At 32.8% G+C, this 19011-nt stretch overlaps 1 protein-coding gene and 1 pseudogene across 2 annotated transcripts; one reads left to right on the top strand and one right to left on the bottom strand.

Annotated features, from left to right (window-relative positions):
* The first annotated feature begins 6907 nt into the window (after positions 1-6907).
* LOC145100120 (BTB/POZ domain-containing protein At2g46260-like) lies at positions 6908-9154 on the top strand (annotated as a pseudogene). Its single transcript, XR_013704837.1, has 5 exons — positions 6908-7197; positions 7424-7686; positions 7777-7846; positions 7928-8207; positions 8278-9154. The product of XR_013704837.1 is annotated as a BTB/POZ domain-containing protein At2g46260-like (transcript).
* Positions 9155-11405: 2251 nt separating this feature from the next.
* Positions 11406-12739, bottom strand: LOC145098364 (zinc finger BED domain-containing protein RICESLEEPER 2-like). Its single transcript, XM_079035998.1, has 2 exons — positions 11566-12739; positions 11406-11479 (listed from the first exon to the last, which is right to left on the bottom strand). Exons 1-2 carry the CDS (start codon positions 12737-12739, stop codon positions 11406-11408), a joined length of 1248 nt encoding a protein of 415 aa, XP_078892124.1.
* Between the last annotated feature and the right edge of the window lie 6272 nt (positions 12740-19011).

Here is a 19011-nt window from a genome sequence, read left to right on the forward strand (position 1 = left end):
AAACCCTAAAAGTCAATCACTTCATATTATAAGTCAATTTCAGTTCTATTTGTTTTATTACAAATTTAAAGTTCGTTTAACTATTATAATAATTATTCTTTAAACGAACGGGTGAAAGGATGTGCCGTCTCGGGTCTTGAAATTCCAAACCGCGAATACCACGTAGCTTAGAAGTTCACGGTCAAACTTTTATGTTTGGGCCGTAAACTACCCCAAAAACCATAAACTCATGCCTTAAGCATGAGTTTACTCCCCAAAGTACATCACTTCTCATTTTCACCCTAAAGAGTAAACTCCAAACACTCTCAACTATCATCCCGGTTTTCGCCCGATTTCCCGAAAACGTAAGTACTTCTTGGCTTGATTAGTTGATGTATCATAACTACTAGTGATTATACATCTTTTCATCCATCCATTTTTGTGTTTTGATTAGATTTCCAAAACACCAAGAACACACACTAGTGTTCTTGGACTTTTAGTTCATTTCAAGCTTCCACAAAGTAAGTACTTCTATCCCAGAGTCTTTTTAAGCTTGTTATACATCTTAATATCAAGGAAATGTCCCAAGAACACCAAGAACAAAGTGTTCACGGTTTTGGGAGGCTCCCAAAACCGTAAACACCAAGTAAGGTGCCTTAGGGTGCCTAGATGCTTCACAATGCCTTAAGGACTTGTCTAGATCCATCCTTGATGAGTTTATCACACAAAAAACACAAAAATCACACATTTATATGTGTTTACGGTTTGGGGATCTCCCAAAACCGTAAACACCCCAAAAGGTGTATAAATGTCCCATATTTATTCCTTATGCCTAGAAACTAACCTAGACTATTACCATGATGAGCTAAGGACTTGAAAACCCCCAAATAGCATAAACCTTATTAGTTTACGGTAGTAAACTCAAAGGAAAATGGTAAAGGGACCGTAAACTCCATTTAGGAGTGAAATAGTGCCCTAGTTCCTTCCATGGTCACATACATCAAGTAGAAAAGCTTCTAGGGACTCTTAAAGCTTCAAACAACAAATGGTCATAAAGGGGGTGAGCTTACGACTGTAAACCCTTTCGTTTATGAGCATAAAACCGTAAACTCTCTAATGGAGTTTTTCTTGAACCCCAAACACACTAGCCTTTCCCTACAACACTTAGATGCAATCCTTGAGACTTATAACACTTGTTTAAGGTGTTTAGCATGTCCTAGGGTGTCTTGACTTGTTTATTAGTTGTTTAAAGACTAATTGGATACATATATGTGATATTATATGTTAACTAGGATCATAGAGTGTGTTCAAGACTTCACTTGACACCTAGCAATCCTACATCTTCAGTTCATCCGTACCACTCACTACAGGTGAGTTCATACCCCTTAATCAATGGTTTAAATGTTTTTAAATGCTTTATGGGGGGAATACAAGTTAAATACTTATAGTTATTACATCAATCACATGTGATTAATAACTACAAAACCAGTGATTTTCTTACTGTTCAAACTGTTTATCAAACTGTTTTGCCTCAAACTGTTTTACAAATTCTTATACTTATCAAATACGTTTACTTAATCTCTGTTATACTTATTATCAAATGCATGCCTATGTATGTATAGTTATATAAGCAATGTTTAAAAGGCTTAGAAAGGCCAGCTCGCTTTATTTCCTTTTCCCCGTTGGGATGTGGTCTGGTAAGGTATCGGGTATCCGTCCGAAGGTCATTTAATTATTAGTTATATATCATGTGTACATATATAGTTATAAAGGTTCTTCCAGACCATTCAATACCCTTGGGTAGCAAGGGTATACTTCCATGTTCATACGTACCAGTTACATCACTAGTAAGTTACCATAGGGGTAGCACAGGAGGATACTAATACTATTACTAGAACAATGAAACATACAATGAGCCAGTTCATTCATGAGTCAGTACATTACTATACATGCTAGATAGAGAGAGAACATACATTACAGCTAGTACACGCAGAACATTACAGTATATACAAGCTAGACAGAGAAAGAGTACACTTTCAGTTAGCACATTCATTACATATACATTCATGCAGTTATGTGAACCATTGAGCGGGTCATGGCACTTCCTGCCATGACCGCTTTTGTATCCCGAATCTCCTTAATTGGGGAGCGTATGAGTTTGCGTATAGATCTATACTGGATTGACTATCCTACACCTTGCTGCTTGCTACAGTGGGACTTGCAAGTCTACGGGTGCCAAATGTCATTTCTTACGGCGTCTTACATCGTCATTTTACTAGAGTCGGTAGCAGGATACAGGTCGATCACATGTTACTTTGAACACCTTTTGATTTAAGGTAGTTAGTATAACGGTAGTCACTTATTACAAATACTACGGTACTATAATATTTTCCCATTACATTCACTTCGTGAATATTCACACGATGCACGGTAATGTAAAAACTATATTTTTGGTTAATGATAGTCAGAATTGGGAAAACACACACTCTAACAAGAGACATACGCACAGACACTAGATGCCTTGGTAGAAGGCTACAGTTAGTAGGAAACATAGGGTTTTCTAGGAGAGTTCACACATGTTACAAAACATCTTACAAATGTTTTCATATAAACACGGACATTAATATACTTATGATCTCACCAGCTTTAAGCTGATACTCGCTTTCAAAATAACTTGTATTCTCAGGTCACCAATAGACAGGTACAGGTGCCAGGCTTTTGAGAAGATGGAGTTCATTCAAGACTCGTCTTTTATTTTGATATGTATATTTTGGTGTCTATATAACTTGACTGAACACACATGTATGAAATTATATTATTAATGCAATGGATGATGTTGTTGTTTGTTTACTACTATTCATTGTTGTGATACTGTACATGACGTCCTCCGCCCCAAAACGTTTCCGCCGTTCATGGTTTTGGGGTGTGACATATACACATTCTCGAACGATTTTTTCAGACATCTTCAAATACTATCTTGTGCATTGGTGGTGTTGTCGTATGCCAAAATCATAAATGCCACAATACACTTTTGAATAGGACTAAAACCTAGTCCACCTCTAGCATCGTATCTCCATTCGAAGTATTCGTAATTAGCTTCTAAATCATTCGTCATACACATGAATAAACGTTTGCTAATATGAAAGTGGCGTTTGAATTGAGCATTGTCATATAGACAATCATCGGCAAAGTAATCACGTACCAAAAGTGTGTATGCAGCCTCACAATTCATGTTGATTGAATTTCTAGTCCTCTTGATGGTGTTTGAACTTTCGCATTCGTGACCCATCAATGCAACCGCCGCTTCCATTAACGAGTGAAAATACATATCATCGTCATTGGATGAAGATGACAATTTGTTCATCATTTTTTGATGTTTGGTGACCGAATAATTTTAGAATAGGGAGATAGAATGAGTGTTTTGTGGTGTATGATTTAAATGGTATAAATAATATTTATAGAGAAAATAGGGTAGTTATTTATTTATTTATTTGAAAATTTGCCAAACGGTCCTATGATTATTTTATTTTTATTTCTTTATCCCTTGTATTGAAGCATAGTAGCACTCACGAGGCCTTACAATCAATATACATGGGAGTGATATTTCAAATAAAGTCATATGTGACTTTTGTAGATACGTCACCATACACATAGGAATGTTTACATCCCATATAGCCTAATCATACAATGTTGGCATTTCATTATATCTTAGCAACTTTATAAAAATCATCACATTTTATTTTTCAATTTTGACACTAATGATATAATTTCACTGTATAATTTCAAATAATCATACAACACTAGCATGAATGCTACGACAACAAGGCAAAATGTAAAAATTATAACAAACTCGATTATAATCCGCGTTAAAAGCAAGGGAACGTATAAAAAAAACATACAAATGTCTACAGCCATTGCATAATAATTATTAAAAAATTATGGTTATTGGTATTATTGAAATATGTAAAAGATAAATTGAAATCGATAAATATCTATAATCGTTGAATGACCTCTTTGTAGACAACATTTTTTGTTTTATTAGTTGAACGACATTCCTCGTCACATATGAGTACCTTCAAAATCATAGATCATTACATTAGTGTAATTTAACGAAAGATTGATAGGTAAAACAATAAGGACAAAACTTTTAGTTTTTTTTTTCTTAAAGAAGATGAATCGTTACTTGAATCTATCATTTTGTTTTAGTGTTATCTTGCTTATAAAAGTTAAATATAAATATATAGGCATATTTATAAGTTTTATTATTTTATATGAGGAAAGTAATAATTATAATGGGCAACATTATCTAAAAATAAATGCTTGAAATATTTTTGGAGGGAAGAATTTTGGAATCATTAAAAAAATATATATAAAGAAAATACAAATTTAGATTGGGTGAAATTATGAATGAAATTAATGACAATTAAAATTGTAGGTTAAGATTGAATCCGATTTTGGAAAGTTTAAATTTGATGAAGGAAAGGTGTAGGTTATCGAAATAAACTTTTTTTATGGATATAAGGAAAATAAAAATTCAAATTTGATAAATGAACGCGTAAGAAATAAATGCTTGAAATATTTTTTGAGGAAAAAATGGGATCATTAAAACATTTTATATAAGGAAAATACAAATTTATTAATTTTTTTTAACCAAATAACATTAAATTGGTAGGTTACGATCGAAATCCGGTTTTGAAAAATTTGAATTTGATAAAGAAAACACGTAAGTCGTCAAAATATAAAATTTTAAACGCGAGAAAACATAAAAAAATACATATCAACTTATAAAATGTCGAAACAATAAAAAAATAATATAAATAATTTTACTACATGTCATTTTCTTATTTATTTTGCCAAATGACAATTCTTGGTATTTTTGAATTACTTGTTTTTCATTTGTCATTATTCTATGTTTTTCAATTATTTAAAAATGTTACTTAAGTTATATAAGCATAAACATTTTAATTAGATTTTCATTCTATAATATGGTTACTTAATTTAAACATATATTGATAACCAATATACTGTTTTTTCACTATATTAAATATTGAAAACTATTCATTTATTCAAATAAAGTCATAGAGTATAATTTATGGAATTTTAAATGTTATTTTTTTGGTCAAAAAATAATTTAACTGAAATGGACCAAAGTATATGAGAGGCTGTGAATTCAATATAGAGCAAATAAATAATTTTGGACCTGGTGCAACTTTGAATAATTTTGGTATATTATCAATGTAATTTGGTATATATCTTTCAATTATATGAAATATCAAACAATAATATTTCATTACTATTGTGATAATTTAGTTTATATTTTGTATTTTACTAATGTTAACGGTCTTTTTTCTCTAATAACCGTAACGCTTTTACTAATTGTACTTTTTATAAATCTCCTAGTATCTTATAATTTTTTTATTTTACTTTATAATTTTTCATAATTATGCTATTTTCAAGATTGACCGTATTAAATACGAACATTTGTTCACTGATTTCAACCAAAAAGGGTTTTCCATGACCGAGATATGACCTTTCATAGACAGAGACAGATTAGAGGAAAATGCTAAAATAAGAGCTTTGGCTTTTTAAATAAAAAAACCACATACGCACCTTACTACTAACTAAATATGTTAAAAACAAAATAGAAATTACAATGCACTTGGTATCCACTAAACACAGTTACAACAACTCAATAAAAATTTAGAAATTGCAATTCAAAACATTATAGATTAAAGTCGAAGTACATTGTCATTAACTAAATATGTTATAAACCAAGAATTATGGGGAAATATGTCAAATTAATAGCAGTATAATATTGATAATTAAAAATACTGAAGGATAAATGGTAGATTTCAATCATCAACTATCGTGCAATCCAAAAAATCCCAGAAAATTTTAATTACGTATGACACACACACACATATATTCAGTTAATCAAAAGTCACTGTGCTTTTCTCATTGGCATTTTATCAAATATGTAGAGTGCAACATCAAATGCAATGTTAAAAAGACAAAAGTAAACGATTGAAAAACTAATACTAACATTTATAATCAAGATTATTCATGCATTCAAAGATCATAGTCAAATACAACACTAGTTAGAATCAAAAAATCGAATACAATTAATAAAAATTAAGAACATCATACTAAAGAAGGAACCGGGATGACGAACGTGATGTTGCAAAGGGTGATGTTGTTCGAACGTGATGCTGCAAAGGGTCTGAAGAAAACATAATGTACGAACAACATCACATGATTTATACATAACTTTCAACAATGATTATGGAAAATATATCAAATTTCAAATTCTTTGATTCTTTGAAATTGAGCAACGATATTCCGTTATCTTGTAGATACGTTTCATATAATAGATATGACTTGAAAGAATATACGAAAGATGTCAGCTAAAAACGTGATTTTAATTAGGAGGAATGAAATTTACTTTAAAAAATTATGATAAGGTTTAAACGAGTTGAATATATTTCTTTTATAAATTACGTTAACATTAAATCAGTTAGTCAAAATTTCAAATTTAATCAATATTAAGTTAATTTTATTTTATTTTAATTAAGATGATATCATTAAAATGATCAAGTAAAAATTAATCAAAGAAACACAATAAATGACTTTGATTGTTGAAAGTGATGTCATCAGATTTATCTTTTAATATATTTATATTAGATTTTAATATATATCTAGATTGCTAAATAAAATATTTAATTTGAAACAAAAAGACGCCGTATCAAAATCAAAATTTTATAATGATTTAATGAATTTGATAATTAAATTTTGTATATCTTCATAGGCCGACTTGAATCAGTTACATGCACAGATTTTCTGTACCCAATTTATCTATTGTTTCGAATTTAAAGAAAAAAAAAAGATCGAATTCTTTTCATTCATCCTCTTCCAGTGATAAGGAATTAACTAGGGTTCTGAAATCTCTCAAATTCTTTTCACGTATAATGAGAGATTCCAGTTTGGACCTTTTCGATCATAGAACGGCGGTCATGGAATCTAGCTATTCGTCTGAAGTCGGTCGCAGCGACGACGACTTTGGTTTTGCGTTCAACGATAGCAATTTCTCCGATCGTCTTCTTTGCATCGAGATCGTTTCCGAGCCGCTAGGGTTTCGACCAGATGGAGAGGGTTGTATGAACCTGGCTGCTTGTTTTCGAAATCCTAAACGCCGTAGAGAAGATATTATAAGAGAAAACGGTCAGTTGTTCCATGATCTTTTCGTAGTTTACCAATAATCGATGAATATGTTATGCATGTGATCATGCATTTGATTTTTTTTAAACCGCTCTGAATGTGAACCTGACAAGCATTTTTACACATCCTTTCTGTTTTTGATGAAGTTTCGAATATTCTAACGATAAATTGATCAGGGAATGGGATTTTTTTGTGTTTGCAAGTAATATCATATTCTTAATGTTCTAAGCGTTAGACATTGCTTCTGGATATTCAGATGGACAAGTTCAGAATCAGCCGGATCATATTCTTGATGATGGCATGGACAATGAAATCCAAGATGAAGAGCAGGAAACAATGATTGAAGAACCACATACACCATTAGGTATGAAATCCAAGATGACACTGATTCATTCTTCAACATTGACTATTTAATATTTATCAGTTGCAAGAGTTAAAACCATACATATCAGCTCCCCAATTTTAGCTGCAAAGAGTCCATTTTTCTACAAGGTGAAACCTCAATGCTCACAAGCATCTATTTTCTCTACTTTATTACTCAACCATGCATATTCATGTTCCTCACATTATATCTTCATGAAGCTCTTTTCAAATGGGATGAAAGATTCAGAACAGAGGAAGCTCCATGTAAACCTCCGAATCAATGACTCGGGTATATGTAAAATATTTACCATTTATAGCATCGTACTTTGTTTGTTAATTTATTAAACATTAATTTTTTTATTAACAACAGAGGAAGCTCCCTTTATGGAACTCCTGAACTTTATATACAGCAATACTCTGACATCAACTTCTGCCCCTGCTCTTCTTGATGTTCTAATGGCTGCTGACAAATTTAAAGTTGTTTCATGCATGAGACACTGCAGCAATCTGTTAAGAAATCTGCCTATGACACCTGAATCAGCATTACTTTATCTCGATCTTCCTTCCACTGTTTCAATGGCTGAAGCAGTTCAGCCATTAACAAATACTGCAAAAGAGTTCTTAACTCTGCGCTACAAAGACATAACCAAGTAAAACCGAATCTTCCTTCATTTTCATTACCTTGACACCGTTATTTAAAATGACAATTTTACCCTCCAGGTTTCAAGACGAGATTCTCAATTTATCCCTTGCTGGGGTGGAGGCGGTTTTGTCAAGCGACGACCTCCAGGTTGCATCCGAGGATGCAATTTACGATTTTGTCCTCAAGTGGGCCCGGATTCACTACCCTAATATCGAAGAACGACGCGAAATTTTAACAAAACTTCTCCCAAAATGTATCCGGTTTCCTTACATGACATGCAGAAAGCTAAGAAAAATCATGACATGTAACGAATTTGACCCTAAATTCGCACAAAAAGTCGCACTGGAATCCCTCTTTTCCAAAGCAGAATCTCAATCCCTTCGCAAGAGCCCTAATCCCCCACGGGTCTACAAGTATAGGCCCGTGAAGGTGGTTGGGTTTGAACTGCCACGTCAGCAATGCATTGTGTACATGGATTTAAAACGTGAGGAGTGTGTGGGTTTGTTTCCTTTCGGAAGGATTTACTCACAGAGTCACAGGCGTTTAATTTAGGGGGCAAGGGTTTTTTTTTTGTCGGTTCATTGTAATATGGATCAACAAAATTTGTGTCGATGTTTTGGGCTTTTTTGGGGGACCTAGGAAAAAGGGTTGGGCCCGTTTGAGGTGGATTATGAGTTTGGGGCCCGGTCAAAGCCCGATGAAGAGTATATTAGTAAGTAGTATAAAGGGAGTTATAATTTTACAGGTGGAAAAGCAGTTGGGTATAGGAATTTGTTTGGGATACCTTGGGCTTCTTTTATTGAGGAGGGAAGTGTTTATTTTATTAATGGTGTGCTTCACCTTAGGGCTCAGCTTACCATTATTAGGCAATCAAAATAACAAATTTAGATGACTTATCATGTAAATGGGCACATATAGTATAGCTTAGTTTACTTTTCATTTTATACATAGTAAAGGGACTTTATGTGAAGCTTTTTATTTTTTTATAGTAGTGAATGCAATACAAACCTTAATGGGAATTATTCTACAAGCCAAGATGGTAACCGACTATCCTCTATAGGGCCGCATACGTTCTTCATCACATATATCACTGGACGCTTCACATTGTTTCCCGCTTCAAGATCTATTATTTATTTTATTTTATTTTTTTTCTAGAAGATCACTACACTTAGCTACAGTGTCTCCTTCACGATGCATTGCCCCCTGTCTCATGGTTTGTGCAACTCTTTGTGCCTGGGGTTGGTTTTGTTGAATCCTATAATCATTCTGCCGGTGGTAAGTATATCTTACACTCTTATTTCTATTCTCTGTTACGTTTATTTTTCTATAATTTCTTGTTACTTACAGTTGATAGTTCTAATTATAAGTTTTGGCGTCGTATTTTTCTCGATATGTGTAAAGACGCTAAAATTCTTGATCACAATATCGGTAGGGGTGTTCAAAATATACAAAACCGAAAAACCGAACTTAAGAATTAACAATTTCCAAGGTTCGTTAAACTTGAATGTCTTTACTGTATTATTACGAAAAAAAAATGCAAAGCCTCTTGAAGAATTTCTTCATGTCCTTGACTGTTTTTCCTTTGAGTTTTTAGTTGTACAAAAAGGTTGATTTTTTAATCGACTCTCGATATTTCTCAAAACTTTGAATTAAGTTGGTGTTTGGTACGGTACTCTTCATCTTTATCCAACTCCGTGCGAAACCTCTCAAAATTGCCAAGCCAAAAATGATCGCCTAGTTGTGCATTTTCTGGTGCTGAATCCTCTGAAATGTCAATCCAAGCTTTTGTCAACACTAGCTCTTATTGGGGACTCCATTGTATCATCCTATGCTTTGTAGTCTCTTGAACCAGTTGTTTTCCCTTGCGGCGTGGTGGGGGTGGGGGTTAAGTTTCTCATACAATTTCGTCCTCAAACTCATTGAGGCTTTTGTATTGTGGTTGAGAGTGAAATGGTGGTGTTTAGCTTTAGTTTTGAGATTGATAGAGTGGAGTTTGGCTTTAGGTTGATTTGGTGAAAGTTGATCGGGAAAAACGACAAAGTTGGTGAGCATATTTAGACTAACATTTGGTACTTGCATGGGGTAGTATTGCCTAACATTTTGGTACTGGAATTGTGGAAGAGATTGAACGGGGGACATCAAATTGGGGACGATAAATCGTTTAGGATGGATCACTGGCGAAAATGTTTCGAGTTGGAGTATTTGAACTCGAAACATTGGTTTTTTTTCTATCGGATTTTGGGGTTGGATTGTTGGGATCCATTTTTTTAAGAAATAGAGAGAATTGATAGAATGTGTGAATTTGAAGGTGCAAGTAATAGGGTATTTATAGGTGTGTAAAATGGTAAAAAAAGACATATATATATATATATATATATATATACACACACACACACACAGACACACACACTAGCCGTTTACCCGCACTAAGCGACGGTTAGTGTATAGTTTCTTTCAGAAATTAGTTTCTAGAGACAGATAATAATTAGTTCCAATTCAACGATGGTATTACAAGGACAGTTTGTTATAAACACTTGAAAGCAATGACATAAAGACGTGATCAATCTTTGGGTCATGATTTATGTATGGTCCTACAAGGTCACCTAGCTACGACACTTGCAAGTAGGGGTGTCGAACGGGTAAAATTTTCGGGTTTCGGGTAGAACGGGTATTTCCTTAAAAAATAATACCCGATACCCGACCTATATTGTAATTCGGGTTTTCGGGTATTCGGGTTTGAGGTCGGGTCGGGTAATTATCGGGTATACCCGAAAATTTCTTAAATTTCACTTTTTTTTTAATTAAAGAGTTTCAAATGTGCTTGAAGAATTCATGGTGTATGAATATAGATTACAACACTTCATCATTTTATAACAAAAATACTTTTTATCGATGTTTGGTTTTATTTTTGTTTAACATGTATATTATGTTTATAAATTTGATATTTCAAATAGTAAAACTTAATGAACCAAAATGAAGATGATAATAAGTCAAAAACTAAAAGTTAAGAAGGTTAAATGTGGTGATGCCATGATGCTAAATAACGAATAATGATACCAAACAATAAAAGTCTAAACACAACCCAACTAAACAATAAAAGTCTAAACATAACAAAAAAATTAAAATTCATAAGTCATAACCAATTCAAAACATAACCAAGTTTCAAATCACCTTCAAATGATTCTTAGTTTCACAAAAATATTCATCAATCTTGCATCTTCACGTTGCCACATTCATTTCCATATCCAATCCGAGCTCTAATTAGACGTACCAACTTCTCTGAATCCTATACAAATAGTATAAGCATTAAAAGGACAAAACATAACATGTCAACATATTAAAAAATATTAAAGATAAACAACTACCTTTATCAATTTCTTGTAGGTTTTCCCAATCTTGTTCAAAATCGATGTTGTCACTTATACCACCCCGAAGCCAATCTTGGGTACAAATTATACTTTCAACAATATTAGGAGTTAAAGAACTCCTATACGGATCCAAAACGCTCCCGCTAGTGCTAAAAACAGATTCCGAAGCCACAGTCGAGACAGGAATGGCAAACAAATCTTTAGCCATCAATGATAGAATCGGGAATCTTAGACTATTCACTTTCCACCAATCTACAATGTTAAACATTGATGAATCTTCTTCAACACTTTCTTTCAAATACTTTTCTAACTCACCAATTGATTCAACTATGTTTGTTTTCATCTTTTCTCTTAGCTTATTTCTCAATGGTGGTTTTGGTGTCGTAGCATCCGGATTTTGGCGTTTCCCTAAAATCGACGATGAATTATTAGACCCGGTAGTACTAAAAGTAGTACTTGGAGAATGAATTCTAATGTAATCATTATATAATTCATACATAGAATCCATAATATATTTCTTTTTCTCCTCCATCTTTTCTTTTCCATAACGATCCTCAAGTAGTATAACCAAATACTTTACTTTGTTCCTCGGGTCAAGAATCAAAGCAAAGTAGAGCAATAAATTCATTTTTTCTACTTCGCCAAAATACTTATCAAACTTTACTCTCATTGCCAATGCAATATCACAAAGGCTAGAATCAGAAATAGCATCATCTAAGAGTGTACGAATGGAATAAATATCTTCAATGCACGTGTTTGATGTCACATATAGTGTCCCGGAAATCCTTTCAGTAACATCACAAAATGGTTTTAAAAAATGACACAAATGCCTAACATGTTGCCAATCGCTCGGCGAAGGAATCGATAAACCTGCCTTTTCAATGTCGGAACGAAACTCATATTCCTCTAGATCGTATCTCTCAAAAGTTTTTTCATAAGCTTGGGTAATATTCAAAATACGATAAGTAGAGTTCCATCTAGTTGGAACATCTCTTACCAAGTGTTTCGTTGTACCCGAATTAACAAGCTTAGCAAACTTGGTGAATTTGCCAATTCTTGAAGGTGATTGCCTAATCCACTTTACCGCCCATCTAATTATCTCAACCGGCTTATCAACCTTTTTAATACCATCTTGCACCACCAAGTTTAAAATGTGGGCAACACATCTCATGTGTGTCCATTTCCCATTTAAGAGACAGTTATTGGAATTTTGAAAGATTTTTTTTTTAAAACTCAATTGTCACGTCATTAGCACTTGCGTTGTCAACGGAAATTGTGAAAACATTTTTTATTCCCCAATCTATTAAGCATTTCTCAACCACTAATCTGATATCAACCCCACGATGACTCTCTTGAGGACAAAAACTCAACACTTTTTTTTTCAATTTCCATTCATTGTCTACAAAGTGGGTTGTGAGACACATATAACTTGATTGTTGTGTAGAAGTCCAAGTATCGGTGGTCAAACAAATCCTACCAACGTTTTTTTAATAAAAGCTCGAAGTTTTTCTTTTTCTTCTTGAAACAATTGGTAGGTATCGGTTGTACTTGTACTTCTACATGGAATTTTAAACATTGGTTGATTAACACTATTGTAATGTTTAAAGCCCGCACCTTCCACAAAACTAAATGGAAGTTCATCAACTACTAACATGTGTGCCAAAGCCTTTCTACTCTCTTTTTGATCAAATTTCCAAGATGTTAATTTGTTTTCATCACCAAAAGCTATTTGTGTTTGACCGGCATTTATTTTAGCTAAGTAAGGCACACATTTGTCTAAATGAGTTAAAAGATTTTTGGTACCATACCCTTTTCCTTCACACTTGTATCTCCCGGAACCACAATTTTTACATTTCGATCTTTCAACTCCCTCTTTGTCCGTAAATCTTTCGAATTCATCCCAAACTTTGGATCTTGGTTTGTACTTTTTTGGTTGTGTCTCGTTTACTACCGGAACTGAATCATTGGTTGGGCTTTCAAGGTTAATCGTCTCATCTTCTATATACTCATTCGTTTCAGACATCTACAAGTATATAAAAAAAAGTGAAGAAAATATAAACAAAAACAGTTAACAAAAAGAAAAGAGACAATATTTTTGATACATCATTAGTTCTAATTTACTAGGTTGGTAGCATGGAGAATTTAGGTGAATATGTACATTATTCATACAATCTTTGATGTGGACCCTCATAAATATTTTTAGTTATAACTTTGTTTTTACAAGGACAATGGGTAAAAGTAAAATATTCTAAGTATTAAGATATTCCGTTCAACCTTTAAAGGGAATGGAGGTTTCTTTGTGAACTTAGTTTAAATAAGTAGACGTTCCTTTCTGTTCAAAAAATAATATTAAATAAGTTGACGTTGATCTGAAGCTATTTACAGTTTTCGATCTTCAAACATGGATTGCAATAAAGAGGCTCATCTAGCTTGCCCTTAAACACTGTGATACAAGAAGTAATCATGCGTATTTGTGGTAATTTATATAACAAATGAATTGGATAATTAATTAATGATCTTTAAACATGGATTGCAATAAAGAGGCTCATCTAGCTTGCCCTTAAACACTGTGATACAAAAAGTAATCATGCGTATTTGTGGTAATTTATATAACAAATTAATTGGATAATTAATTTATTATATTATTATGATTAAATTAATTAGTTATACATCTGAATTAGCCAACCTTCACTGACTATGATACCCACATAAAAACAAAAATCTTGACTAGAAAAATCCAACTTACGGAACAAAGATTTAGAAAATTGACATAAAGAAAGCCAGCATATAAGCTGCTAGAGGTGGAGTCTAGGAACTTCAAGATAAGCTGCTAGAGATGGAGTCTAGGAACTTCAAGATAATTGTTGGATTAGAATATAATAAAATAAGGGTGCATAAATCATGGGTAGGGTTATGCATGCAGTAGTTGTGGTAACGGTGCCAACATGAAATTAAAGAAATTAAACAATAGCGATTGCAATCATGCATATATAATACGACTAAATTAAAGAAATTAAACCATAGTGGATTAAAAAATTTTAACCTGTGATCAGATGGAGTCGAGGCTTTAACGTCCTAAAGGGTTTTACGTCTTTGAGGGTTTATTGATGAGTGCTTGCGTTGATCATAAGACGACACCAAGGGGTTTTTTTTTTAAGCGTGCATAACCTTGACTACATCCGACTCATATGTAATGTATATTGGGTATTATTTAAAAAACGAATTCGGGTATTCGAGTATACCCGAAAATAAATATTCATACCTAAAACCCGACCTATATTATTATCGGGTTAACCTATTACCCGAATGTTCATACCCGTTATCCGTTCTACCCGACTCATTCTACCCGAATTCGGAACGGGTCGGATGCGTAGAACGGGTTTCGGGTTTTTTCGACAGGACTACTTGCAAGCAATTGTGCTCCACGGATAAATTATAGTTAATTAGGATATATATGAGGGTTTTTTAAACCAATCATGTGATATCATATCTCTTTTAAACCATAACGATATTTGGATTTTTTTTGGCTTATTATGATAATTAGATATGTTGTATTTATTTAAAAAGTTGAAGTAAATAACTTACTTTTAAACATGTAGTATTTTCCAAGAAACTTATGCAAAAATATCAACAAAAAATAACTTAACCATTAGTAGTTTTTTTGTCTTTTTTAATAAGATTTACATTCCGTACTATAAAAATAAATTTATTTGCTGTGACATCCTCAAAATCACGGCCAGAAAATACCGATTTAATTTATGATTTTAAAATAATTTTCAAAGTAATTCTTTGATTTAAAAGAGTTGTGGAATTTGTTCCCAAAACAAAATATGATAAATAAAATTTATCAAAGCATTCCTTAAAGAAATGTATTTTTATATATATCAAAACCCGGGATGTTATGTTCCGATACAGACCAAAAGCATAAACGGCACATTATAAGCCTTACAACAGTTATATACAACTACCTGTAATACAAAGAAACTGAGTGGAACCTGGTGAGCATATAGGGTTTTCAACCCACAATAAATAATTATATTTAATTTCACCAACCAACAATAACCCGATTATCCATTCTCGTTATCCTCACTTTACGTCCCTAAAACAACAACTATCACAAGGGACCTAGTCTAGGATTTTTCATCAGGATAGACATTACTGCAAAAGGGTTTCCTCAACAATAGATGTCCTAAAGGCAACCATGAGGGAGATAGAGTACACTGGTGAACATATCATTCACAACACCTAAATGTTATGAACCGGTCAGCGTTCCACTGGGTGTCTAGAAAGAGTTCGTGGTCATCATCCATACTCCGCTAGATGACTAGATCAACAACAACATCGAGGCCTCTCATCATTTTTATTTCATCACACATCAACTATCTACCAATGCTTTACCCAACATTTTTGTTGATATATATATATATATATATATATATATATATATATATATATACACACACACACACCCACACACACACACATTCATACACAACTTAAAACTTGTATAATATATTCATTCAGTACTCATTCCAAATAATAGATAATATATAAACACATAGCACGTATTTTATAGAGAAATAATTAATATATATGTGTTAGAAGAAAGCAACTACACACTTACTTGATAAGACGATGCTCGGACGGCACTATGGCTCTTAAAATAATAATCTTCGATGAAACCGGGATATCTTCCAAAAACCGGGCTTCTCGCGGGCAAAGTTTCAGCTCGACAACTCTATTTCTCAGGATCTGTGGGGCTTCGGGACTTGTTTCGGGTGTCGAAATAGATATCGGGGCTTCAGGGGTATTTCTCGCAAAGTAGAAGAAAGAAAAAAGGGTGAAGAAGTAGAAATTAGCAAAAAAAATCGGCAGCCCTCGAGTTCTATTTATAAGGTGTTGAGCATCGGATTACGCTGGGCGTAATCTCAGAGTATGTGGGGCGTACTGCTTCGTCGACCTATACGCTAGGCGTACGCTTAGTACGTTGGGTGTACAAGGTGGATTGGATCAGATGCGTTACGGCTTCGGACCCAAGGCACTCAAGTGGTGGAGTAGGGTGACGTGGCCCAACCCAGACCATGAACCATGAGTACGCTGAGCGTACTCCGCATTTCCAAACTTCTAAAAGTCGTATATTTCGCATACAAGCTCCGTTTTTTACGTTCTTTATATCCACTCATAGGTGAGACTATGCTCTACAACTTTCATTTAGACTCCGACGGCTAATTTTGAATTTATTTTTATTATATTATTTTTAATAGGTCGGGACAAGAAAACTTCGTTAGAAATTCATAACTTCTTCATCTGACGTCCGTTTTCGTCTGTCTTTTTACCGTTGGACTACTATCGACGAGATCTTTGATTCTTGTTTAGATTGTTTCGGCTAGAAATCACTCGATCTCATATTCGAACTTTGAGTTGCATACTGCTAAGTAGAAACTTAGAAAAATCATAACTTCCTCATACGAAGTTAGATTTAGACGCTCTTTTTATGTATGCTTCGGTTTAACGTATTCTACGACTTTCGCTTAGATCACTAAGGCTAAATATCGCCCTATCGTAAATTCACAATTTACGTCACAGTGTCGTACCGGTTATATCGCGAAACTTCGACAGGTCATAACTTCTTCGTTATAACTCGGATTTTGGCATTCTTTATAATTTCGGAATCCTCGTCACAACCACTACAACTTCCTTCATAAATATCGGGTTTATCTAATATTTTATTATTACGTTTATTTTTGTTCTTAATTCATTTAAGTCACACAATTAAGCATAAAACACATAATACTAAAATAATACATTCTTATTATTTCAAAACGAGTTACAAAGGTTAACCTAGACTATTACATCATCATTAATGTCTAGCCTAGAAACATGGGTGTTACACTTGCTTCGCCTGAAACGTTTTTAAAATGACCTAATATCATTTTTAAAATGACTTAATATCACTTTAATTTTTAAACATTTAGACAAAATTAACTACTAATAATAAATAATTAACTCAAGTGACAATCAATCTCTAGTCTAAGCCATGATAGTCATATGTGAAATCTAACAGCCAAAAAAATTTCAAGAAAGAAAGCAAAATAATAGAATACATTGCAGTTTAATGATTTGGAATATTAAAATAAATAAATAAGTAATCCATGACGCTCCAGTAGCAAAATGAAGAGCAAATATATTAAATCCCACAAACGCCTCCACCGTTCCCGCTCGAACAAACCTACAATTAATTCAACATAAAAATAAAAAATAAAAATAATCAAGAATGGTCATTCATAAACCGAAAAGAAGAATATTATGTGCTTATAAGAAAAAAATATTGTAATTTACCTAATGACATTGGAAAAAAAAATGCACAAGTTATGTTATAATTTTCCCTAACATTCATGATGTATTTTTCGTTCATATGGAATGAACCATTCCATTTCGGGCTTGATCCGATCATACCAAATAGTAGCTAAATCTATTTTGATAAATTAATGTTGCAAAGAAGTGAACACGTAAAAGACAATATTTTTTGTAAAAACACCAAAAAAAACATATGAGAGTGCCAACGAAATCGTAGTTTCGAGCTACTAAATTATCAAATTTAAAATTAGGTAAAAGAGAAAAATTGGTTTCTTTTAACTTAAAAAATAATATTAATTTTTTTTAATTAATATAGAAAATATTAACCGGCTGAATTGATAAAATGGTATTTATATGTTATGCTTTCTTATATTTTTGATTCTTCAAGCATCATTTGCTTCAGTAAACCGCAAATGATTTTTTTTTAATTTTTTGTTAAATTAATGAGAAACGGGGAAAAATAGAAAATGGATTTACATATACTTGATCTGATCCAACAACAACATGTTTAGAGTCATGGCTTGTAGTAATCAAAACCATTGCTCCATTAAACTTCACAAGTTTCACATTTTGAACAATAGTGCTTTCTTTCTATAAACGTGTTGCCTACTTGGTAAAAATTACTAAATTTTAGATTATGTAATAATATAATAACTGATATTGAAGTTACTAAGACAGTACCTTGTAAGGACATAAAACCACTCTCAATGGCTTATGGATTAGTTTTTAATATGAAAACTCTGACTTGTAACATAAAAAGAATAAATAACATATATTATGAAATTCAAATTGAAATGTAACATAACTTTACAATAATATAATTGATGAAATTACAGTTTCGTTTTATTTTTCCGGATACAAGGAGGTATGTTTGCATATCATTACACAAAGCAATTAGTGGTACACCACTTAAAGACTTATCATCCTCACTCAAAACCTAATAAGCCAATAGGAGAAACAAATCACGAAATCAATTATTTCCAAATGAACAAACATATAAATTTTAAGAAAGATTTTATTAAAGGTTTCATCATTCAACTTTTTTAACTACATGTATCAATTGTTGTAAAATCAACAAAAACTAAT

This window comes from Lactuca serriola, chromosome 4, assembly GCF_051521515.1.
Source record: "Lactuca serriola cultivar US96UC23 chromosome 4, Lser_US96UC23_V15, whole genome shotgun sequence".
NCBI lineage: Eukaryota > Viridiplantae > Streptophyta > Magnoliopsida > Asterales > Asteraceae > Lactuca > Lactuca serriola.